The sequence below is a fragment of the Falco peregrinus genome, chromosome 5, assembly GCF_023634155.1.
Source record: "Falco peregrinus isolate bFalPer1 chromosome 5, bFalPer1.pri, whole genome shotgun sequence".
Taxonomy (NCBI): domain Eukaryota; kingdom Metazoa; phylum Chordata; class Aves; order Falconiformes; family Falconidae; genus Falco; species Falco peregrinus.
The window spans coordinates 104,679,146-104,704,974 of NC_073725.1; the positions used below are offsets into that span (position 1 = coordinate 104,679,146).

General features: G+C 47.0%; 1 protein-coding gene across 4 annotated transcripts in view; it reads right to left on the bottom strand.

Moving 5' to 3' along the window:
* FLNB (filamin B) overlaps positions 1 to 25,829 on the bottom strand; it is a 73,679-nt gene that overhangs the window by 10,651 nt on the left and 37,199 nt on the right. For 2 of the 4 annotated variants that reach the window (XM_055804156.1, XM_027794335.2), the window contains exons 11-38: positions 25,577 to 25,713; positions 25,014 to 25,207; positions 24,542 to 24,655; positions 23,863 to 24,006; positions 23,391 to 23,514; positions 22,972 to 23,132; positions 22,302 to 22,392; positions 21,850 to 22,019; positions 19,569 to 19,686; positions 18,582 to 18,844; positions 17,753 to 18,350; positions 17,348 to 17,521; positions 16,808 to 16,970; positions 16,263 to 16,423; positions 15,243 to 15,410; positions 13,527 to 13,650; positions 13,100 to 13,256; positions 11,181 to 11,370; positions 9,052 to 9,299; positions 7,228 to 7,302; positions 6,401 to 6,503; positions 5,379 to 5,519; positions 3,179 to 3,307; positions 2,525 to 2,698; positions 2,213 to 2,371; positions 1,624 to 1,827; positions 881 to 1,033; positions 434 to 556 (exon numbers count right to left, since the gene is read on the bottom strand). In XM_055804156.1, coding sequence (XP_055660131.1) covers positions 434 to 556; positions 881 to 1,033; positions 1,624 to 1,827; positions 2,213 to 2,371; positions 2,525 to 2,698; positions 3,179 to 3,307; positions 5,379 to 5,519; positions 6,401 to 6,503; positions 7,228 to 7,302; positions 9,052 to 9,299; positions 11,181 to 11,370; positions 13,100 to 13,256; positions 13,527 to 13,650; positions 15,243 to 15,410; positions 16,263 to 16,423; positions 16,808 to 16,970; positions 17,348 to 17,521; positions 17,753 to 18,350; positions 18,582 to 18,844; positions 19,569 to 19,686; positions 21,850 to 22,019; positions 22,302 to 22,392; positions 22,972 to 23,132; positions 23,391 to 23,514; positions 23,863 to 24,006; positions 24,542 to 24,655; positions 25,014 to 25,207; positions 25,577 to 25,713 — 4,760 coding nt within the window. Of the gene's footprint in view, positions 1 to 433; positions 557 to 880; positions 1,034 to 1,623; positions 1,828 to 2,212; positions 2,372 to 2,524; positions 2,699 to 3,178; positions 3,308 to 5,378; positions 5,520 to 6,400; positions 6,504 to 7,227; positions 7,303 to 9,051; positions 9,300 to 11,180; positions 11,371 to 13,099; positions 13,257 to 13,526; positions 13,651 to 14,503; positions 14,594 to 15,242; positions 15,411 to 16,262; positions 16,424 to 16,807; positions 16,971 to 17,347; positions 17,522 to 17,752; positions 18,351 to 18,581; positions 18,845 to 19,568; positions 19,687 to 21,849; positions 22,020 to 22,301; positions 22,393 to 22,971; positions 23,133 to 23,390; positions 23,515 to 23,862; positions 24,007 to 24,541; positions 24,656 to 25,013; positions 25,208 to 25,576; positions 25,714 to 25,829 lie in introns of all 4 variants that reach the window. The other 2 variants (XM_027794324.2, XM_027794346.2) reach the window with 2 other exon arrangements.

Below are 25,829 nucleotides of genomic sequence, written 5' to 3' on the forward strand. Positions count from 1 at the left end.
CACGCGGGTGCCGGTCTGCACGCTCAGCTGGACGCGAGCAGCGAGCCTAGCCAGTGACCACTTACGAGGTGCTACGGAGGCAGCTGAAGGAAGTGGCCTGTGGGATTCACCTTTGCCAGCCAGCCATACAAACAGTTAAGAGCCAACACGACCATCTCAAAACCGTGGAGACAGGGCGAGCTGTGCAGCCTGTTCTCCAGCCTGCTGTACACAGAACAGATGAAGGCCCCCCTGGTATTTGTTTCTCCATATGTTGATCACGGTCATGCTTATTTTTAACAGTTTGAAGACAACACACTACCAGTGTTTCTTCCCTAAACTATCTTAATATGAGGATGTCTTAACAACACTGAAATTCCTGTTTCCACTGCTTCAGGTACACCCACGCTATACAAGTGCAAGTTATGGTGATGAGGATAAGGACGTTGCTTACCTGGAATTTTTAGGTTCAGATCACATATGCTTCCTACTGTTGCAACAGAGGGAGCCCGCCTTGTTCGTGTGATGCTCTCCTTAATTCTTCCTTCACCACTTATCTTCACAGTAAATGGGCTGCCTGTAAGTACCACAGCAAGTTACTCCTCCTCTGCTCCTTATACACTGCATCGAGGGAAGGAGGGGAAGCTTCTCTGGCTTGTAGTGGATCACAGGGCAAGTTTTAGAGCCAGCTAACAGTCAGGTCCAGGTGAATTACACCCATGCAAACAGAAAAGTTATGGATGTTTGCTGCTTGTGGAGGGCACTGGTACGACCCTCCTTGAACCTTCGGGACTTACGGTCCGATCCAGATCACACAGCCCACCCACAGCTCCACTGTGCTGGCCACCTAGGTAAGGCTTTTGTTGTACTAACCAAAAAGCCACCCAACACTTCTGCTTACCTGGAATATGTTCATCTGCAAATTTAGTGGACACAATGTACACGCCAGGTACAGTTGGGAAATAGGACACTTTGCAGGTTCCGTCTTCTAGGTCTTCAGTTTGGATATCTACCTTGCTGGGTCCTTCAACTGCCAGTGAGATTCCAGCATAACCTACAACACAGCTAAGTTAGCCTCAGATTTCCATAGTGCTCTTCTAAATTTGACATAAAATAGTCCAAACCCGTAGCAGTAGCTAGTCGGTAGGTTTGTATCTTAATGGGCACACGGGAGTTGCATGATGCCTTAATGACACTTTTGTAGTCCTAATCAGTCAAATATTCAAGGCACAGCATGCATTCACAGCTCCTAAAATGCTCTGACCACATTAAAGTTAGCTTCAAAGACTGTGGCCAAGGGTCCACATTAAACCAACAGGGAAGTCTCTTGCTCGTTTCCTTTTTGCTGTACACGATACTAGAACCAGCACCATCAAATGAAAGAAAAGCTTCATGAGTGTCTCAGTGACAGTTCCTGCCGGCTGTAACAAAGACATCAGCCAAAACAACGCAAAGCATCTTAGAAGCTTGTAGCATTATCTGTAGTTAATAACTGACAATAATGACTGTGCATCCTTAATACACCATTTGCATCTGTTGGTTTTTGGCTCGTGATCTGGTGGTCACGTGGAGGGAGGGAAGGCTCTCATTTAGAGATGATACATAACACACAGCATCTCATAGTCCCATTGCTATGGAACTAACCTGCATCTCTTGTGTCTATAATGAAGTCACACATTTCAAAGGTTCGTCCTTCTACCAAGCCGCGTCCAAAAACTCTTGCTCGTCTGGCATCTCCTATCTCAGACTGGACCACCATGATTGTTACAGGGCTGTTTGGTACATGGCTCCCGTTCTTCTTGATGCTAACCAGATGTTCTCCCACTTCTCGTGGAATGAATGAGATGCCTACAAAGCACAGAAATGTGACGAAGTTACTCACTTTTTATGCCTGTCGTACTTGATTTAAATGCTTTAATCACACCAAATGAAATACTGAAAGAGCACTGTCTTTACACATGTTGAAGTGTTACTCTCAAATGGGCCACAAAGCCATTCACATATGCTGAAAAAAGCACTTCAATCACAATGTGGCACGTCACATGCAAGCTAACGCAAGAGGTCATTCTTCATACTCTTCCGTCTTTGGCCAACTGTACCAAACAATACCAACTGCTTAGTTTGACAACAATCTTCTGAGAAGAAGCAAAGAAATCAGGTTTTTTACATAGCAAAGCAAACTGGAGTAGGGGCTACTATACTACTCTCTCAGATCAAGACTGTCAGAGCTTACCAATGTGGTTGTTGGGTAGCCTCTTCAGAAGACAAGGCTCATCACGACCTGATGGGGCTTTAACGCTGGCTGTTAGAAGACTGAGATCAGTCTCACTGATGTCCAACAAAAAGTCAGCAGCAGAACCAAGCTTAACCTGGGACCGTCTTCTGTTATCATCTGAATATATAAAGAGAAACAAGTCAGAAAATATTACAAGGTTAGCTGCAGAACAAGTCAGAGGACTTCACATTCCTGCCACAAACCAGGTCCCCCATGCTATCAGAGATTAATTTTCATTATGAAGTGCTTTCAGAAGTCTAAACTTTATACCTGTGATCTTGGCCGTGAACGGACTGCCTGGGATGTGCTTGTCATTGTACTTGACCAGGATGCTGTAATTCCCAGGTAGAGTAGGCAGGTACGTGACTGTGCACGTCCCATCTTTGTTATCAATGCAGCTGATCTCTGCTTTTGAAGGTCCTTCAATAGCCAAGTTCAGCCCACCTAGGAAACAAGGAGAACAGCACTTCTGTAAATCTTCCTGCACGCCAAGTCCAAAGGCTTGGTCCAAAGAGGAAGATCCAGTACTTGGTACTGGAAATGCAGCTCAGATGCATGTTTTCTAAGGACAGCAGCAAAAGGAGCTCAGGCCAATCCACTAAGACCACAACTCTGTTCAGTCTGTGAGATTTATCTAACAGTGATTCCACATCCAGTCATCACCCATGACATCTAAGCTGCTCTCAGTTTATTTCTAATGAAATGAATCATTTGCACCCTGTACCACAGGGTACATCTACTGCTCTCGGGCAGAGGTAATAAAACAGTTTTTACTGCAAGTTACAGCCTGGTATTTGCACAAGTCATTTGTATCACACCAGAGATTCACAGGTGGACAGATGAATGCAAATCAACGCTGACGTGCATTACACTTCCAAGAAGTTCCTAGTTTAGGGTAGGATGGGTTTTAAAGAACAGACTTACCCTCTCCTGCATCTTCAGTGATAATGGTGAAAGTGGCTAGTTTATTGGCAACCCCATAAACGAGGCCAGGCCCGTAAGCAGACACACTGCCGCTGTTTGGATAATTCACATAGAACTGCAGAGGGCTCTCTAAAGGGAAAAACCAAAAGGAGCACTTTTGAGTGGCCTGGACTACAAGAATAAAACAAACATGAAGCTGCTGTGGCCCGATGGGATCTTATGCTTACTGATACCCATGTTCTTCAATGCCATTCTCACTACTTGATATATGAAGAATCTTTATGTCACTGAAATGCAATTTAAAAAAAACAAAGACCCCCCAACAAAACACCAAATGAATAAGCCTCCCCTTTTGCCTTCAAAAGACACTTCTCCACAATTTGTTCCACATCGTCGTGACAAAGTATGTGTTACTCAAATTGCCAGAGATAAGCTTCAATGATGTTGTAAAGGGTCTTATTCATTACAAGTCTATTTTTAGCATGTTAAATCGGAACATGACTCAGAAGCAGGCTTTCAGTTCAAGCACAGATCCTGAATTTTGGTAGCTCAGAATTAGGAACTAGCACAGCACATTGTCTGGCTCAATGAACCTGAACCAGCAAATTTGAAGGGTATCCAAAAACAAATTTGCCAGCCTCAGATTAGCTAAGCTGGTGCACAAAAACAAGAAGTACAGTCACCAACAGCCAATAATGGTTCCAAAAAAAGGCACAGATAGCTCTTAAGTACAAAGCTAGATTTTGCAGCTGAGAGAGTAGCAAGTTTGATTCATGACAGCCTTCAAGAAGGACACATTATGGCACATCATCTTTCTGTGAGGCGCAGTGCAGTGGTCTTACTGAACCGACACATCTGACAGTCTGGCACTTCGGGAGGTGCTATATTCATACAAAGGGCTGAAGACACTGAGGCAGCACCATGCACCACGCTATCAAGCTCCCTGTAGAAGAATGGCTGCAGAAGCGCGGCCTTAGAATCTCTGAAGATCTGCACAATCCAGGCCTGCTATTAGAATAGGCCTGCAATTAGAATTGTGCTGAAGTTGCTGTGCTGAAGATAACAAGAAAGGTAGCCTTGAGCTATTCTTGAATCCTGAGACCGAGTAATTATGTTGTGCCAACAGGCCGTGGCTGTAACAAGATACAGCTGCTGGGCAAGCAGGTGCAGGGCCAAGAGAGATAGGGAGCGGTACGGGAATATAGGGAGGAACAAACTACAAGGCTGAAGCACAGCAACACAATTAGCTACATGGATAGAATGCTTATTTTAGTCAAGATCATTAGGGGTGTGAGAACTGCGCGCGTTTAGAGACTACTAACCAATTATATTTCTGCTTTACGAATATGCACGTGTATCAGTTCTATGTAAGTAGTGTTATAATAAAGTTGAGCAAGATGCATAACTCATATTGAGCGTCTTCTTGACTCCGGCGAACCCTTCTTCCAACAGACCCCCACTTTAGCCCAAGTTATCCTGTGTTTCTGTACACCAACAGAACCAGCAGCCCAGTCCTCTCATGCCCACACATCCTTCTACAGAGCTGCCCCTTTTCGCCCCAGCCCCACGCAGCCGGCATGCCCGTGGGGCAGCCCCAGACGAGGCACAGCTTCGGCTGGGGAGCTGGCAAGTAAGGACAAGAGAAGAAAGAGGGAATGAAAGGCAGTGGTTGCTGTTTGTTAAGAGGCAGCCAGGAAGAAAGAATGATTACAGCATAGTGTGCATGTGTGTTTTATTTTATTGCAATGAGATGGAAAGAGTAGCTATAGTGTTTTAGCCACTTAGTCCTCCCCACAGATTGGAGATTTTATGCCAGTGCAGTTTTTTTAAGGATAAACGTACACTGTAACCACCAGTTTTGCTGAGCACCATGGCAGTAAATTTGAACTTGAAAAAAAACCGGTAGTTAGAAAATGGCATGTTTCTTCTTCATAATAAAAATGCCACAAAAACTAGTTTCAAAAACCAAAATCCATTTTAAGCCTGGCTGGTACTATTAAACCACACTGGAAGCTCACATGTGCCAGCACTCAGTCCTTTGCTTTAGCTGCTCTCTGGACTGCTTGCAGATGAACTGCCTCTGAACGGTAAGACGTCTTACTGCAGCATATACAACTAAGCTATAGAAACCTCACCAGGGAGCAGATGTACCAGCAGGACACTGCGCTCGGATTTGTCTCGCCTGCTTTGTCAGACTCACCTGGGATGTGCTTTCCCATATATTTTATGTGCATTTCATGCAGCCCGACCTCAGTAGGAGCGTATCTCACTGTTACTGTGCCGTCTTTGTTATCCACAATATCTGGCGTATCCGTCTTTCCAGAGGGCATGTGTACTTCACCTACAAAAAGCCACCATGGGAGTTACAGAAGGAGAAGCTGCTTGCTTCCCCTCTCCCACCCACAAAGAATTGTCTAGCCATGTTAAACAAGTATTTTAAATTGTTAAATTCCTTACCCACAGGCACAAATAGGAGACTAATGGGAACACTAACCAGACATGTTTTCTGCTTAAGCTACATGAATACAATGCAGTGGTAGACATCTGGCAAACAGTTCTGTGACCTTACAAACTCCACAGGCAGGGCTGTTTGCTGCAGCCACTGAAATTTCCACAGCAAGCCCAAGGAAAGGCACCGATCTGCCTTGTTGCTCCCTCTCCTGCAGCAATTTTGAAAAAAAGATTGACTGTCTCTTCAACAGGGACAGACCAGAGCTTGGGGTGGGATTGCTGAGCTAGAAGGCAGGAGGGGACACAGCCCATGTGTGCAGGAGCTTAGCGCAGCCAGGGTGATGCTCTCATCTGCCAGACCCGTGGAAAAGCGCTCACTTGCCCTGAAGCAGGTCTGTGATATGAATGCAGGATTAGACTGCTTTGCAGCATCTGCACAAAGTAAATAACGGAGCTTATCAAGGGTGCATGTGGCTGCTCCAGAAGGAAAAAAGCAGCAACAGGTCCTACAGTGCAGGAGCTCATAGCGTGGCCCTGAGGACCATGGCAGCACCAAGAACACCCTCATTTAACTCAAACCATTAGCAGGGCGTATCCTACTCACCCTTAGTGTACACCACTTGATGTGAAATTAAACAACTAAGTTGCTGGCAGGATAAAATCCTCCCCCCGCAGGCTGTGGTCTAGACCACCCAGACTGTTAGCTGCAAATGGATAAACATGCTAACAAAAAGCAAAACCTCCCCAAGAGGCTATGCATACATCAGGTACCTGTTATTTCTCCTTTCCTTACGGCAAAAGGGATAACCATATCAAAGGGCCTGAATCCCATGCCGTTCATGTCTCCAACTGGGACATAAGCTTCTTCCGCAACCTAAAGGAAGCAAAAGGATGGGTCACTTCAAACCGGATGGCAGACCCAAATGAGCACTGAGCAACTCCACTGTGAGCACAAGCAGAAGGAAGTGTGCAGTGATTATCACAGCCAGCCACAGGACTGAGCTCAACCAGAGCAGCGTCCGGCCAAGCTTTCCTTCACAACACCACCACACCGCGCAGCAGAGTGAATCAAACACGGTGCGAATGGAAGACATGCTGGAAAAAAGTTAAAGAGATCAAAATGGAACACAAAGGGATGGAAGACAATGTAGCGCACGCAAGACCCAGAGTGGCTCCATCTGAAAGGATTTAGTTGCTTAAGGCCTGGAAGAGAAAGTGATTTTTGAATGGGGTAGAGTGATTGCAACACAAAATGGACAAAAGAAACACATTTCACAATGCGACTCTGGACTAAAGACACTGTGCTGTTTTACTGGGAACACAAAGCAATGCACTCAGGTTGCTTTTGCCAACAGTAGACATTGCAGAAGTAGAAGCTGTAGGTGTAATGATCCTCTTCATGTTTAAATGAGAGTTTATTTGCAGACTCTCTTCAAGCAGCAAAGAAAAAACAAGGTCTGGATCCCAAGAACAATTGATCAAACAGAAAGAATGAACACAATGACCAGAGCAATTCAAGCAGTCCCAAGAAGCAGGCTGTCATCTGAAATAGAATACAGACGGGGGGAAAACAGCTGAAATATGTAAAAAGTGTGTACCCAAGGGCGGAATCCTGGGGGGGAGGCGCCCACTGGCTCCTGCGACCGCACGGCAGCATCATCTGCATCTACAGCCTGGGCAGGGGTAAAGGCCGGTTAGGTGTTATTCTGGCACAGAGGCATTCCCACCTTTCACAGTACAGAATGCTCAGCTCCTTCCAGCTCCTCAACACCTTCCTCCCACCATGCAGCCCTCCCAGTCCTCTCACCATCACAAGAACCTGGATCCAGCCAGGGGAACTGGGAAACTGCCCATATGCGCAGGTGCTGGGCACTGGGGAAAGCCACCAGCTGCACCGCAAAGGGACAAAGCTGGTACGTGCTGTTGTTGGGAGCTTGGGAGGGAAGCTGAAAAGCAGTGCCTGAACACTGGTGGAATTGAATTTCAGAGGTGCTGGTTTGTGGGTCTGGGGCAGGGAGGGAAGGGAAAGGTTTAAACCTAATATGCGAGCCCCCAAGCGCTGCAGAGCACGGCGTACGAGCTGGGAGGCAGGGCAGCCTGCTGCCGTGGGAAGGCTGCTCCCGGCTCACGCACTTGGGTGAACGACCCAGCCCACGTGCAGTCATAGCTGCAAAGCCATTCTTCTGATTCATAGCTGGGATAGCGTTGTCAAGACACCCAATGTGTTTTCCCCTGGCGCAGCCTCCCTTCCCACCCGGCATGCCAAGAGGATGACTTGCAAAATCCCACCTCCCCCACTTAACCCAACCGGAGTGGCTGGGGCTGACGCCCCCTCGCACCGTCCCACTGTGCTCAGCCACCCCAGCTCCCCTGGCCCCTTTACACCACTGCAAACCAACCTAACAAAATAACCTTCCGGAAACTTATCCACGGAAAGACTCCGCTAAGAAAACCATTGCAAAACAGAAATACCGCTGTTGCACTGCTTTCTGTCCCCAGCTGAGACACCCAAGTCAAACATGCATGGTGGCAGTCAGCTAGGGAGTGGGAATGTTGGCTCCCTGACCTCGAGAGGTTATTTCCTGCAGTAAGCTCTGAGCGGCAACCAAGGGAGTCATTTTTCTCATTAAAATCTTCAGAGACACCAGCAGCGACCCGCCAGGGTGGCAGGTAGGAAGAGCCCAGCCCCGAGGACTCACCCGTGGGCTCCGGCCAGGCTCAGGTACAGCCACACGGTTTCATGGACCGAGACCTGCCAGGGGCCACCTCGGCTGAGGTTACAAGACCAAGACTTGTTTTGCAAACATGGGGAGCTGTTCTTCACATGAAGGGCTTCTGTGAGCCCCGAAAGGCACCTGGCCTGCTCCTCAGGGAGCCTGGGGTTCTGTTTGCTTTTTACACCTAAACACGCTGAAGTACTGCACGCTGGAAAGAACATAATTAGAAGGAGAGGGATTTGGCTATAACAGTTTAACTAGCGCTTGCAAATCATTTTTAAGTGTGAGCTAACGGCCTGCTTCCCTGGGATCTGTCAGCAGACCGTTCCTTATTTCAGGGTCAACATTCTAAGGAGTGAGACACGGACAAGCCAGAGCACTGTATCTGACATCGGCTGAAGTAATTAGTTGCAGCCCAATTACAACCACTCTTCCATCATTTAGAAAGAGAACTACGTGTCAGGAAATGAAAAAATGAATTTGGCTCAGAGAAGTCAAGTCTTCATCCTCTGACGGCTTCTACCCTTCTTCACTTAATTGTGTTGCCTGCTCAAAATAAACTCTGCAAGTAACAAGGATTCATTAGCTCCTGCTAGTCTAATAAATGCCTAAACACACACTTACACACAGAGTTAACCTATCACTAAATAAAACGTGGCAGCAGGAATCCGAGTGGGAGGTATTTTCAGAGCAGAGCTGGCTTACCATGACAGTGAAAGGACTGTTGGGAATGTCCACCCCACCAAAGCGGACATAAATCACATAGGTTCCTGGTTTGGCGGCAGTGTAGAAGATATCGTAAGTCCCGTCCTCATTTTCAACAACATCTGCTTCAGCTTCTGTCCCATCTGGCGTCAGGACAGTGCACGTCACTTTTCCCTTCCCTGCTGATTTGGCGTCTACCACAAACCCGACCTCCTCACCAGTCCTCACAGTGGGTGCAATTCCAGGACCTACAAGGCAATTTTCATTACAGAAAGCGTTCAGAGGATGGTTTTCCCAGGCAGGCCGCCCACTAGGCGCCTGGGAAGCACAGCATCAGAATGGCAGTCCCAGGGACCCACAGGCGTGGGTTTGGGAGCAGATGTACAACAGGGGACGTTCCCAGTGTTGGTCAGCACAGCCGCCTGCAAGAGCTGGGCACCAGCCTTCCTTCTCCTCTGCAATCAGAGGGGCTGGATGAGAACACAGCGGGGAAAAAAAACTACGTTTGAAGAAAGCAATGCCTTAACCCATACTCCTACAGCCCTACTCCTTTATTCAGAGCCAAAAGCACTATCTTCTGCCCTGGCCAGGGACTCGGCTGTCACTGCTTTAACATCAATCTCCCTGTGTAGGCAGCTATAAAGGGTGCAGGAGCAGCCATGGCCATGTTTCCTCCTACATTACCCACAGACGATTTTCCACTGTTCTGCCACACATCCCAAAAAAAGAAAGTCATGAAACAATGCCCAAATTGGAGCAATTGGATCCAGCCTGAAGAACGCTGTGTTTAAATGAGAACCACGGAGTATTACTTGCAGTACACATTTAATACTCCTGCTTTTGACCGGCACTTGTTACCAGGTAAATGGCTCCTTTTCAAATGGCAACGAATCTGCCATTTTTGTACTTTTGACCATATTCCAGCATCTACTCCTATGGCGACCGTATTCCAGCTCTACAGCGGAGAGTCAGAGGCACTTCTTGGAAAGGGGAAATTTAAGCTGGCATTTGAGAGTAGTGACCATCACAGTTATTTTGAATAGTCAGCGACCCCAGTTACTTTGAAGAGTATCAGATTCAACCATTAAGGCCTCTTTTAAACAAACTCTGAAGCAAAGGGGATACCTGCCGCTCTGTGTTTTCCATTGTGCCGTTTCTGTTTAAGCAGGCTTGAAAGCAGCCAGCTGCCAGACAGGCACCGGGTATGCTCTAACCGCATGGTGCAGGTCAGCAAAATGCCCAGACGCTCTCACAGATCTGCAACCACAGATTGAGTTTCCCTGTTCAATTTGGTCTTGCCTAATTCATTTATTTTAAAATGAGGGGATTTAACACCCAGTGGCATTCTTCTAAGTAGCTCCTGCCACTTCTGCTCCCTGCCACAGACCCCAGCCAGATGGGAGGTGGCAGCGTGCCGCAGCGGCCAGCCCAAAGCCACATGATGACCACCCAGCTGGAGAACCAGTAAGGGTTGAAGCTGTAAGCGTGCTCCTACAGCAACAAACATGGATTCCCTCCCCTACACCAAGGGACTGATTTTTGAGGCAATGATTATTTTTTTTTGAGTTCCACTAACATCTTATCTTTAGGTTCCCTCCTTCCACCCACGCCTTCTAAAAGTCTGTTCAGACCCTGGCCAACCTTGACCAGAGAGAAAAGCAGCAGAAACCTCCACTAATAACACCCAGCCTGAACAGGCACTGGCAGTGCAGAAGCACATAGCCAGCTATTTACATCCTCAGAATTCATTCTGTTCTTGCTCAGAGTGAAAAGCTTCTGGCAACACTCGCAATGCAAGGAGCGTGATGCAGCGAACGTGCACAGATGTGTTATTTTTAAATCAACCTCACTGCAGCTCTCAGCAGGATTTATCTAAGCCAAAATAAGCATGAGACTTCAGTTGCATCTGGCTGTTTGTAACAACCCAAGCAGTTTGAAAGATTTTGCTAGAGCCTGCAAGAGATTCTTGCTCACCCACAGGGTGGATGCTTCTTCATCTTTAGGAAAACCCCTCTTACTTAACACAAGTTTCTAGCATCAGCTACATCCATTACATCAACTGTACCATGCTCAGAAGGCAGCTGTACACCAAGTACAAACAACAGCAACAGAGAAGAGCCAACACTCACCTGTGGCCAAACACTTGCTGGCATCGCCAGTTGGAGATGCCCGGATCCGATAGGGAGAGGATGGGATATCATCTCCACCATACTTCACACCAATCGTATAGCGGCCCGTTTTGTCAGGGACATAGGTGACTGTGTAAGTGCCATCCTTGTTGTCATGAATGTCCACTCTCTTGGGTTTGCCCTCTTGGTCCTGAGGAATGCAAACCAGAATATTTAGGCACTGTGGAGTTAGTTATGAATAACTCCTTCAGCAGGACGGCAAACCTGTTCACAACCATATTTAGAGAGTCTCAGACAGACACGGAACTGCAGCATTTCTGAGGGTTAAACATATTTCACTCAAGGACTAGTACCAGGAACAGACTATCAGGGGCAAAAAGGTATCAGACCATTATAAAACAAGCACTGGTATCAGTAACTACTCTCTGTTTGATACAAGAATGTTTATAAGATGCAGCAAGCCATTTTAATGAACTTCCTATTTATTTTAAGAAGCTTTAGGCTTCATTGTCTTATCGCTGCTAGAAATGAAGAACACTTCCCCAGTTCCTGAGGCACAGACAGGGAGCGAGATGTGCAGCTCTGCCCTGACAAAGCACTGGGTACCCTTGGGGCAGCTGCTCCCTGAATGGTTTGAGGTCAGGGGGAAGCACTACTGGAGTCTGCCATCACCCTCCTGGATAAGGCACCCTGCTCCTGATGCACTGCAAGGTTAAAAGCAGGTCTGCGTAGTCCCTTCAACTACCATTTCTACACTAAGTGCAAGAACTAAAGAGGTGCATAAATAATACAGATCTGAGCTTCAGCATCAAGCTTTCGTATCCACAGCCAAGATCAATACTGTGTATAATGCTTCCGACAGCGCTGCTCCCAGCCTCAGCTTTCAGAGTAACTCATCAGCTACAAAGCATGAAGCATTTTGGAAAGCCTTCCAGGCCGGTGCACAGGGAACCCCACGTTGACCCCATTCTGTATTTTATGGCTTAACGTGGCCTGGGGTACAGGATAAGCTGCAAAGGACTTCAGATTTTAGGTACGGCACAAAAGAGCTTACTTCTTTCAGGAAGGCTTGTGAAGTGTTTGACGTTCAACAGCTCAGAACGAGAGGCAAACAAACGCCGTGAGGAGGATCACCTACGCACTCCCACCACGCAGGACTTGTGGAACTTGATTTCCAAAGCCACAGCCAGGCTGGGAGCTCTGATAAGCATTTTGGATCCTTTAAGACCACACTTGCATGCCAGAATAAAGGCGACTGCTTTGCTGCACCTGAGCAGACAGTGGGACAGCATGGGAGCAAGAATGCAGAAGGGCAAGTACAACCAGCCATGCCATGACCTAGGCATGCCATTGCTGAGAAATGTGCTTTATGGCCCACGAACCAAAGACCTTTTTGCTGAGGCCACAGAGTCCAGGCACCAGAAATTTAGAAGAGCAATAACAAAGTCAAATAAAAACATTCCTGTAGTACCTCCCATAAGCAGCTTAAGATTTCTGGCAACCTTGAGGGAGACTTGTTTGTTGATTTAACATCATGTAATACTCAGTGTGGATGTTATCTCATGGCCTTGCTGAACTACGCTGCTAGAAGACTGTCTCCACTTCAAATTCCAGCACTTGCGTTATCTGACAAGCAACTATTTATCTCATTTTGAGCATCTGCAGAGTGGAAGGTTAACCAAGAGCCAAATATACCATGGGGTGATGACAAAGACAGAAGTCTCATAAGAACAGCCTCAAGAGCTTTACAAATGCAGAGTGCAAGACTTTCCTGTACCAGAGCTTAAGGTCCAGCCAGTAGCCCAGTCTCCAGGGCACGGAGGATGTCAGGGTACAGCTGTGGATGCTTCCAACGGGAGCCACTCATGCCCATCTAGAACAATGAGTTTCTACTCCTGCTTGGTTTTGTAGTTACTTACAGTGATCTGTACAGCCAGAATTCCCTGCCCAGCATCCTTAGCATCCACAGCAAACTCCACAGGCAGGCTGGCTGGTATGCCGTAGGAACTGAGACCTGGTCCACTTGCTGTCACTTTACTGGCATCATACGTAGGAAGCACCTTCACCTTGAAGGGACTTAAAAGGGAAACCCGTTATTGCCCCCTCCTCCTAGGCCAACGGCTGAGTCACCACAGTACATGCTGGGGTGGGGGGACACCTCCCCTATAGCCTCTCTGCTGTAGGTGCAGCAGCCTCAAACTACCGCAGAACCCTGCAGTCGCACAAGGAGCTGCACTGCTTACGTAGAGAGGACCACAGCTACCCTTAAACAGTGCTCGTGTGCTGGGAGGGCACAATTAGGTCCTTAAATCTTCAGTTCATTTAAGTTTATCTCCACCAACTCACCTGCGAGGAATCTCTTCACCAGCATATTTGACAGAGATCATATAGGGTCCCTCCTGCATAGGGGTGTACACCGCCGTGTGGGTGCCATCTCCGTTGTCTACTACATTAACAGGCCCCACAACTCCTAAAAAAACCAACAAATTATTTTCTCAGCTGTGCTATTAAAACACAATTCCTCACCAGCCATTTGCTGCACAAAGCTCCAAGATGCACCGCCCATTTATCATTTGCAGCAAGCTAAATTTCAATTTCTTTTTTTTTTTAATGAAGGCAATGGGCATGGATCAGTGATCAGTTTCCCTTATTTTGTATTCAAGAGCCACTGACTTGAGACAGATTTGTTATCCACCACTCTCTGCGCTCCCATCTTCTTGCTGTAAACAAAAACTGCCATGAAAATACTGGAGAAAAAATCTGCCTTTCTGTACAGTCCAGGTCAAAAGCAATTGCTCAAAGTACACTGAAGATCTTTAGAGAAAGAAAGTGAGTAATGGTGATAATTGCCTGAACTGTCATTTACAAGATTACATACTGTTACTGGGATTCGCTGCACAGAATTGAGCCCTAAAGCCAGTTGGTGTGTAGCATTCACCAACCGTATCTTTCACAATCAGGAATTTGTGATTCACAGATCGCAGTTTGGAAAGGCAGGCTCACTGCCTAGGCAGGAGAGCCCTGCAAGCTGCCAAACTCCTAAGAAAGCAGGATCAATTATTTCAATTTGCATTAAGCTGAATCTACAGCAGATTACATGACGTATCGGTTCAGATCAACACACAAAGCAGCCTACAATTACAAGTTGGCTTTAAAACACAGGAAGGATTAGCAGTAAAGTAAGCACAGAAGAAATGTATAGCTGCCATGCAAAGCTTAAAAGCAACACCACTGGTTCCCACTCCCTCCTCCAGATGATTCTTGCTGTTGCCAATTGGATTTCCAAGAGCCAAAATTGCCAGCAGTTAGTTGAGAGTCCAAACCTGTCTGAGTGTCACCCTCTCGATCACCTTTAAAGAAATCCGAAATCATTTTCAATGGGGAGCGCCATCCCTGGGAATACGCCTCATCCGCTAAAATTAAAGAACGGTTACCTGAGGGGCACCCGCATCAGCATGGCCTGATGCTTGAGTGGGGAAGCAGCTCTCACCTCCTAGCAAGGTGAGACTTGCAGCCAAAAGGTAATTGCTGCTGAGGTACCGTGCCAGCAAGATACAGCTTCCTAGGTTAATGCCAACATCATCAATGCTAAAGCTTGATGGCCTTGCTGCCCCTCTGGGGACCACTGAGCGGTTCCACCAAGTTTCAGAGACTCTGCAACCCAGTGACACAGGTTTCTCAAGTCATCACTCACATGTGAGACTCTGGATCTACTTTTTGATGTCTAAATCTAAGCCACCGCTGTTCAGCAGTGACAGTTACTCAACGTCACTTCTCCCAGCCCTGAAGATTAGGATAAAGCCAAAGACACTGCCCAAAGCAGCCCTACCTAGGACACAGTTCTCGTCCTTTCACAGTAGGACACATGGGTCAACTGCCAAGATGCACGTGCCAGATGAACAGCAACAGAGGGAAATGTTTGTTCAAGTGGTATCACCACCTTCACAAGCAGGGCCAGGACCACATCACCCACCCAAACACAGAGACAGGGGCACAGCTGGATGGAGTACCACCCAAACACAGAGACAGGGGCACAGCTGGATGGAGTACTTCAGTTCTTACCTCTGGGTCCTGCCACCACCACTTCAAGGGGTGCTACTCCTGCCTTGCTGGTGTCTACAGTGAAGGACTGTGGGATCTTGGCTCGAACAGCTGTTCCCAGACCTGGTCCTGCTATCTTCACCTTGCTGGGATCCACAACATCCTTCACAGGAACCTTGAAAGGACTGCCTGGAAGTTAACACAGCAAGTGTTCAACACCACAGAGTTAACAGCTACGGGAAATCAAAGATCTTTGTCCCCACTTTTCCTTGGGCTTTTTTATTACTATCCCTCAACCTTGGGCAGGAACAACAGCCTCCACCTTACTCCTCTGCTTCTGCAAAAGCCAGAAGCGTAATGACGGTGCTTCTCCATTTTCACTGTCTACTCAACAATTCAGTTGTGATCCAACCGCTTCTCACACCTCAGGAAAAAATGCATGAAAGAAAACAGATGTGCAAACAAAGTGCCACGCAGGCCACTTGTGAGGCTCCTCTGTAGAGAAACGAAGCTGGATTAACTAGCATTGATAATATACAACTGTGGGTTGGCTGATGTAGATAAGGTGCAGCTGTGACTGGTTCTGTTAAGTGGTTGAGAGCCAATGGAGAGAGCAGCCAAGGAAGAAGAGGAGAGAGGAAAAGCAAGTGAAGAGGGAGCAGGCCCTGGATGAGGTGAGGAGAAGGCAGCAGAGGGACTGGCATGAAGAGTATGTTGGTATGAGATAGTAAAAGACCTTGTTAACAGCTTGATAGTTTGGAGAGTGCTGCGACAGTCCTCCACATCCCCACTGAGGCCATTTCAGAAGTGTGACGAGACCGCAGCCCTTCCTCAAAACTACCGCACCACAGCACCAAGGGCTCTGCGCTTCCCTACCGGGTGTGAGGAACAAACACCACCGCTGTTCCTGCCTGAATGCCCAGGAAAAATAGAAAACCAAACCCCAGCACCCATCCTGCAGCACAAGTGAGATGCAGCCAAGGTACTGAGTCCTCAGCTCAGCACCTTCCCTCATGAGGGCCACTGAGCAAGAGCTCTTACCAGGAATATGCTTGCCCCCGTAGGTGATGTTAACATCGTAGTCTCCTGGAACGTAAGGAACATACTCAGCACTGCAGCTCCCATCCTTGTTATCTTTACAGCTAATTTTAGACTCTGAAGGTCCTTCAACAGTTATTCCAAGGCCACCAATTCCTGCTCCTCTGCAAGACAGAAATGCACATTGTTAGAATCACCTGCTTCTAACAGCAGCTTCGTAGTCTCCACATGCTCTGGCTGTATTTCCATCCTTATTGGAAACGCAGTAATCTGACTTGTAATGTCCAGCCTTCAGCACGCTCTGGCACGCAAAGCTGTTCAGCATAACCTCACTTGCATTTCCATAGCCTTTCATCCTCAACCACTATCAACCCCTAATCTCTGCGAGCAAAGTGCTCAGTACACGATGAGGCAGCACACAGCAATCAGGAGGACACAGTCTGGCCTTTTCATAAATATTTGTACTGGATTTAGCATCCTGCATCGCACAGCCCAATACACTCCTTTCTCCCTCGGCTATTCCTTAAGGATCAAACAGGCCTGGTTACCTGGTGACAACTGAAAAGGCGTTTGGCTGATTTGTGAAAGCTTCTTTGAGTCCAGCTCCTTGTGCCTTCACATGTGATGGGTGGCAGCCCTCTGTCACATTCACTCTGAAGGGACTGTTTGGCACAGGTACGCCGTCATACGTTACACTGACTGTGTGTGGACCTGTTAAAGAGGAAGAAAACGTGTCCTGAATTCCCTAAATATTCTCATCAATTAACATCACTTCTACAAGATGCTACAGACTTAAATGTCAGTATACGGGTAAGAGCTGCCTCCTAAATTTCACAAGACTTCACTGGTGTTTCGCAACCAAGATGCCATCTACACACTGTTCTTCTGAAGCCAAGTTACTGTGAAAGTCAATTCTTCCAAGTTAAAATAGAGCTAGTTCCTGCAGAATTAGCTCCTCTACTGGCAAAAACCTTGCTAAGATGCCAACAAGTTACCGGCAGACCTCAGCAGTTTGCCAAATAAAAGTGTCAGAAGAGCTGCCTGCTCTTGGTTTTCCCAAGTTAAAAACCCAACAAACCAGAGGTTACCTTTTTCAAACGGCGTGTACTCTACCAAATACGTTCCATCAGCATTGTCTTGGATGAGACAGTCCGTGGGGGAGCCGGATGAGTTCACAATCTGTGTCCTGATGTGGTCACCACCATCCTTCGTTAGAGGTCGAGCATCCACACTGAACTCGGTTGTAGCTTCTCGGAAGACATCTGCAGGATACATTTTGAAGAGTCACTTCAAGAACTACATTTATTTCCAATGACAGAACATTTTGTGAACCAGCACAATAAACAACTCATTTGGGAACATAACGAAACACCCTCGTCTAAGGGTCACGATGGGAACATGCAAGGCTGCTACAATTTTTAATGCTCAGAATACTCTGTGCAAGATAAAGGACCGCAAGTCTTACAAACTCTGATACCAACAGTTGTTCTTACCTTCCCCTTCCACTCCTGGCCCAAACACTTTAATTCTGCTTGTGTCCACAGCTGGTTCCACTTTGAGCCGAGCTGGAAATTTAGGCACTTGCTCTCCTCCGTATCTCATCACGATCGTGTACATGCCAGCCGAGCGCGGCACATACGTTACAACATAGGTCCCGTCTTTGTTGTCATCGATCTGGACCTCTGCTTTGGAACCAGCATCCGAGACCACATCCACCCGCAGGTCCCCGGGACCCGCCTCCGTGCAGTCAACGTTCAGCAGCCCTGCCTCACCTACTTTACCACGTTCCAGACCTGGGCCCGTGGCAATGACTTTAGAGGCATCAAATGGCATTTCAATGTCTGCCTTAAACGGTGAACCAGGAATGTGAACGTCTTCAAAGAGGATGTTTACAAAATACTCTCCAGGCCTTGTAGGTAGGTAGGAGACAGAGCAGGTTCCATCACCGTTGTCTGAGCATTCAATTTTAGCTTCACATGGACCTTCTACCGTCAAACCCAAACCTCCAGTTCCTGCCCCTTTGGTATCTATCGTGAATTGGGCTGGTTTTCCAACAAGACCCCCTCGGAGACCTGGACCATGAGCTTTTACCTGGAAGAGAATACACCACACGGGATGCTTGCAGTATTCTTAATTAGTTCAATGTTTTCTCAAATAGTGTTACAGGAACGACTTCCATGAGTCACAGAGCCCACGCAAGGAATGATTCTGCGCTCTGAGTAAGGAAGTTCCTGGGTCTGGTTTGGCCAAAACCAAGCCAAGCCTCATGCAGTGGCCCACAATTCAGTTCCCAGGTTGCTGTTACAGCCCTAAAGCACTCACCTTGGAAGGGTCTGGAGGCAGCATGGCCTCCACAGTATAGGGGCTCCCTGGGACTGGGTTGCCATCATAACTGACGTCCACCACATACAGTCCTTCTTCCCTTGGGATGTACTTTGCAGTGCTGCACTCCTTACCCAGAACCGGTTCCACCAGACATGGCACAGCTTTCCTTAGAGGACCGGAAATATTAACATCCAGTTTACCCTGCCCACCAGCTCCTTTGGTGTCAATTACAAATTCCTGGTCCTTTCCTACTTCCACTCCTGAAAAAGACAAACCCCTTATTATTATTTTAAGCACTCAACATCAGACAATGCTCTAAGAACTCTCTCATGCACATACCACTGAGGGAGCAAGCGCTGGCAGAGCCCTGCTCAGTCTGCATCCCTCTGCATGCAAAAAAACCTGCCAATCCAAACAAACCAACCAACCAACCAAACAAGTGCTTTGGTTAATTTGAGCTACAAAACTTCAGTGCTAAACAAGCCTGTAAGACCTAGCCTGACAGTGTCAGAGGCTCATTTCAGGAAAGCAACAGCATTTCACAGCCTTAAGTTTTTCCACTTTTAGAAAACAAGGAGTATGAATGACAGCCTGCACTGCAGCAGTTGTATCTATTTCCACAAACAGCCCCCTAGCCCCAGGGAAACCAGATTTCATCAGCAGGTACCCAGCCCGGTGAAGAGTCCGGCCCCGTTCACCGCAATGGTCTACACCTCAACACATGTTTTGTCCACATTGCTATGTAATCTTTGCCAAAAAGAAGAAGAATAATAAAAAATCTAAATTGAAATTCAGTCCTCAAAAGACCCAGCTAAGTCAAACTGGTCAAGCTATAAAGTTGGAGCTGGTTGATCCCCAACAGCAGCAAGTTAAAAACAAGATTGTCTTGCCCACTTGTGTTCCAGCAGGACATGCTGGCTATCGCCCAGGTTCAGGAAAGACTTCAGAGGCAGGCGACGGGGCTTCCAGCCCAGAGGTACTTACTGTTTTCGAGTGCATTGACTTTAACTTTGTTTAGGTCCAACGGAGCAGCGACGCCCACAGTGAAAGGGCTTTTGGGGATAGGATCACCACCGTAAGTTACCAAAACCTTCATCGGACCCTAGTTGGAGAATTTACAAGTTAGATCAGTTCCTCACTTCACACAGACACACTCGCATCCAAGCGGTACATAACCACTTCAACTAATCCATTTCAGCTGACCACAGCCAAACTTACTCGTTTATGGACTCTCAAGCTCTCATCCCACTGCAGCCCTTCAAAGTATTAAACAGTTTTTATTTAACACAGGAAGAGAGAAAAACAACAGTTCTTTCCAACATTTAATTAGACTGTATTGAAGCTGCCTGGCAAAACCTCTGGCTCTGGCTGGCTCCCACCCTCCCAGCACTCAGACCCGACAGCTGAATGAATGTCCCAGTGCTCCAGACCAGGTATCCCCTTTCCACCACATGGAAAGGCCAGGCCAAACCCAAGCCTCCAAAGAGGCTGTATTATTACAGCATCTGAAATACCAGGGGTTTAAGCTCTACAAGTCAGAAAGATTAATGCTGTTGTGTATTTTGGCTGGAATACCACACAGCCATGGCAAGCTCCAGCCCACGATGTGTGCTCCTTTTATTCTCTCCTACCGCAGTCCATATTTTAGCTATAGTCACTATATTTGCTTATTTTTCATTCTTGGCCGGTTCAGCTCCCAAGTGAAATAATCATGGATGTTTCATGCAAGCTAGTGAATAGCCTCCATGATTATTCTTGGTTGTTTTTAGAAAACACACACACGGGTAGCTGTAGCAACACCACAAGATAGATAAGGCTTCGTAAACAGCATTAAACCAAGGCTCCTCTGCTGCTGACGCAGTCCCTCAGGAATTTAACTACCTAGTCCATCCTCCCCCGGATCTGAAGAGTCCAGTCTCACGCGTAAAGCTACTGCTTATGAACCAGAGAAAGACAGAGTCCAGGAACAACCTACATGCTCACAGCCTGGAGGGACATCAAGGCTACTTAATTACTGTGCAGTCTATTTTCGTCTTCTCTTTTTAACCATTGCTTTCCTGCCACTGCTCCCTGCAAGCATCTCCTCTAAGTCCACAGCTCCTCCATGACCCAAGGTAGTTCTCCAGATGGGAGACCCAAGTAGGAAACCTGGTTTGTGCATCCTGGCTTGTTTTGTTGCTGTTTTTCACGTGAAACATAGCAATCTGATACTGCTCACACACGAGTGTGCATGAAGTTCAGATGACTTTGCTCCCTTCTGCATAACCAACCCTGACTGAACAAGCTAAAGCTTCTCCAAACAGGCATGCCAGCCACATCCTGAGATCATGCAACTGCTTTATCCAAAAACAAATGCTAGCTTTATGGTGCTTCCAAGAATGCTAATCCAGCATTGTCAGATAAATAATGCTGCAGTCCTCCATATCAATCCACTTTTACACAGCTACATTCAAGGAAGCTGGTGCAGATGACCGAGTAGCTCGTGTGTTTGTTCAGCAGAACCAGAGCAGCAAAACACTTTCATCTCAGCACTACCACACCTACATCCTCAGAAATACATGAGATTCGTGCATTCTGGTGTTTAATGGCCCTTTACCAACATGCAAGCACAGCACTAGGAAGAATACTTATTAGCAGCTCCATTTTCAGCTCTTTAATGGCGTTGCTAGGAAGCCTCTGTCTGCGAATCAAAACGAGTTAGACTGAAATTTTTTCCAACCCAAGGGCAAACCTCAAACACAAATACTTTGACGCGTTTCATCTGCAGCCCAGCTTCCCTTCTCAGCACCAACCCATTCACTTTCCTACTGGGGAGCTGCTGCACCATCACCAAACACTGCGCGTTTTGCCCCTGCTCTGGTTTGCACTTACAGCAGCCTGCTGATCGGCAGCACATCCCAGCCCTGGCTCTGCAGGACCGTGGCAGCCCAGAGCAGCTGGGGCAGGAGCCACCTCCGTTTCAGACCCCGTGAAGGTTCACCACCTGCTTCGACTGATGAGCTGTGGAATGACCACGAGCTGTGCGCTGCTGCTTCAACAGCTCACTTGTTCCCAGAAAACAGTGACAAGCTATTAGTAACTACACACCAGAAAACTGCATTACTGCTTTCCAGTCCCTATTGTCCTGCAGGCTTTAGGGATCCTGGGGAACAGGACACCCTGGCAAGTCTCATCTGCTCATTTATCCGTGCACAGGCACCAGGGAGGGAGGTCATGGCACTACAGCAACACGAGCCATTCACTCTTGTACTCCTACAGGACCTACCTGCTGTATTGGAGTGTACCTAACAGTGTGGGAATAGTCGTAGTTGTCAATGATATCGAGATCTGCCACCGCCTCTCCGGGCGCTGGGCTGCTGAACTGCACATCCAGCGGTGCCTTCCCAGCTCCCTTGGTGAACACAGTGAAATGTGTTGGCTTGCCATTTTCCACACCTGAAGAAAAATGTTAATTCTAATTTATGCAGAGCTCACACAGAGAAACTCTTCCCAAGAAGCATTCGGTGCCTACAAAGCCCAGTCAAGGAAAATGCCCAGGGAACAGAGTTGTTTCCAGCTACCTGGCACACCCCCACCCCCCGCCCCCCCCCCCCCGTATCCAGGATGGCATCGCAGAGATGCTCAGCCAGGCAAGTGATGCTCAGCCAGGCAAGTGGCTTCCCTGCAACAGCCCCTCACAGTCCAGCACTGGCCACACCAGCTCAACCCAGCTCTCACCAGTTTTGTTCAGCCCAGGTCCCTCAGCTTTCACTTTGCTGGCATCGTGCGAGGGGTCCACTTTAACTCTGAACGGGCTGGCAGGAATTTCCTGCAACAGAAACACAGCTCTAAACCTCATCAGGTCACTCGTCACTAGCCAGAACTAGACAGGCAATCATTTTAAGGTAATTCTGCTTTAACTCCAGCACCATCTTGTGTAAAATGTCACCTGACTTAAACACTCTGCTCTGCCTTACTAAGTAGTATCTTTCAAAATCTAGGGCAAAGATAACAGCTGAACAGTTTGCAGGGGCCTCTCTCCCTCCTTTTTTTTTTTTTTTTTAAGGAAAACTTTTTTCTTATTCCCATGTTCCTTGGAAAGTCACCGAGGTTTTCTATCCTTGAGAAAGCAGCTTTGCCCCATCACTGAGACCATGCTCATCGTGCCAGCTCAACACACCACATGCTTGAACTTCAGTTATCTCCAGCCAAGCCCTCTCATTTGTTCACCTTCAAGAACTACAAAAGTGTTTCTAGAAACAGTGACCAGACAAAGCGCACGTGAGCTGAAATGGAAGGAGTCAGCTGCAAACCACCACAGCCAGCTGTGAACTGGCACGTGCTTGGTGATCAAAGGGCAGATAAACTGCCTCCAGAAACATCAGGCTGTAAAATGAAGATTACAAACCTCTCCTGCGAAAAGCACTTTAATAGTGTAGCGTCCAGCAGCAGGTGGTGCGTACTTCACTGTGAACGTGTCATTAGCATTGTGGATGATGTCGAAATCTATGTCTTCTTCCTCATCGCTGACTACACGAGCATCGCACTTAATTCCAACACTGACATCACCTAGGAAAAGCAAACGGACATTTTCCTAGTGGACAGTACAGACATTGGTAGCCAAACAGCCAGCACATTCCTATTTCCAGTAGTTGTTCAAGTCGCCACATTAATTGATGTAACAGATCACATCGCAATTCATTGCAGTATTCTGCTTCCCAAGGTTTTTCCAAGAAGCAAGGAAAACCAGCATGAAACAGTACATAATCCCTCCCCTGGCATGACATGCGGTTCTGATACCACAGCTACAGCTCAGCCCGCCTTTACCTTCTCCTGCATCTGTGCAGTCAACAGTGAAGTGGGTTGGCTCATTTGCTTTCAGGCCAGTTCTCTCCACACCAGGTCCAAACACTTTCACTTTCTGAGGATGACTCCCTTGACCTATAAGGACCTACATGGATTCACAAGAGCCAGAATCACACATCTGTGTCATGCTCAACACCACCGTCATGTCAGAGCTTTGCTTGGGGGAAGGCTACAGGAGAAGACTACCAAGGTAAGAGTGAATTGCCCTGACTGCCCCGGGCTGCAGCTGGACTGACAGGAGACCTCCAACACGTGAGCTTGTCAAAACACAAAGCTTTTTTCAAGTGGACTGACTGCTAAAAAACAGGGAGCAGAAAGGAACACCTCCTTGAAGTTCACAGAATGGTTTTATCATCTCAGTTGTAATGACAAGTAGTTGTGAGCATGTACATCCTGCTTGGCTAGAACTAGTAATATCCACCTCTGTACTTACCCTAAACGGGCTATTGGGCACGTTGGCTCCTCCCCAGACAACAGAAATTGTATGTTTGATTGGTTTAACTGGGACATAGGAACAGACAAACACACCATCAGGCTTGCTCTTTATCTGAATATCGATGGGGTTTCCTTCTCCATCCTAAAAAGCAGTAATACAAGCAGAAGGTTCAGGTACTTTAAAAATGTTTGTGTAGTTTGAACAACCCAAGACTGTTCCAAAATGCATTGTGGGTTTTTTTCCCAGAACTGCAGCTCAGAAACACTGAAGAAACATGCAAATTACACTCCTGTAAATCTTTCTCATCTAACACTTGCTCATTCCTAACACCATCCTATGACACATATTTTAACAAGCTCGTCTGAAAGTCACAGGCTCAGAGACACTTTGGGTGCTTCCAAATGACAACTCTAGGAAATTACAGCTTGCTTTGCCAAGGAGACTCCAAGTACGGAAGCAAAGCCATATATTTCATACACCAGGGAGAAGTCACCTTGTCTTGAGTCAGGTTTGTTACCTGACTACATTACACAGATCAAAGCGCAGAGCTTTGAGAGAATTACACATATGCCCAGAATTAAGTGGTATGTAAGCAAGCAGAAATACTTAAGGCATTTTCTCAACAGCATTAAAGCCCTTCTGCTGAAGTTTCACCTAGCTGCCTTTGGCTTTTTACCTGTGCATACATCTTCAGAGGTGCTTTCCCGGCATCCTTGGTTTCAACTGTGAACTCAGCAGGATTGTTCACTATACAGCCAGTCCTCTCCAAGCCCGGGCCATAAGCCTTCACCTAAAAAAAACCACCCCAAGAGTCTTAGCTTGCAGTTCAGAAAGAGAAGTAAAACTAAGCCATTTATTTCTAAAGACCTTCTCCTTCCCACAAAACCCATGAAGCATGGGATACAAGTAGAGGCTAGTGTGAAAGTTGAGAATCTGGACTAATTCAGCAAGTTGTCATTGCATTAAATCAAAACCACAACAGTGTTATTAGAAAAAGCTGAGTAATATCTGGCTGGACCACAGCAAATTCAAGAGCTTTAAGCAGAGGTAGCTTAAGAGTCAAGTCTGTCACCAGAAGCCCTCAGAAACATCTCTACCATTGTGATATCAAATACGCGTTACGCCATGGGTAAACTCTTATACACCACCTTATCTGGGTTGAAGTCTCCTGAAGCCGGTCGGATGAAGGCCATGTAAGGGCTGTCTTTTATGTCCTCATCATCACACATGATGTGCACAGCATATTCACCAGGCTCTTTGGGCCAATACTTCACATCACAGGAGCCATCGTTCTTGTCATCACACTCAATTTTAGCCTGAGAAGGGCCTTCTATGGCAAAGCCTGCAACAGGAACAAGGAAGTTCCTCATGTTAGGTTTGTGGTGGCTGCTAATATAACCCCACTTCCCCAAATTGCTTTTTATTAGCCATAACCACACATGATGCTCTCTATTACCCTTCTTCAACAACATGGGAGAAAATCCATCATTCCCTTCTGGATCTCATCCCACAAAACCACAGATTAACACTCCTTATCACACACTTTCCTATCTCTAGGACTTGCCTTTGATGCTCTGATAAAAGTTTGTGTTCAGACCAAAATGTCTTATAGACGTTTTTTTTTACTGCTGGGAAGGCTGTTGTTTCTCATGAGTTTGTTGCTAACATTGCAATACATAAGTATTTCAGGCACACAAAGTAATTAACATACCAAGAGAGCCAGCTTCTGTGCCAATGGATTCCACCACGAAGTCAGCCGATTTGCCCACAACCCCCTCATGCAGTCCTGGCCCCCAGGCTCGCACTTTCTGAGGACCTGCTTCATGACCCACTTGAACTTCAAAGGGACTACAAGACAAAAGCAAAGCATGGGATTAGAAATGAGGACAAATACAGCATCCACTTTCCCCCCCAGGCATTTTAATGAGGCTTTACATTGGATTTTCCAAATTAATAGATGTTAT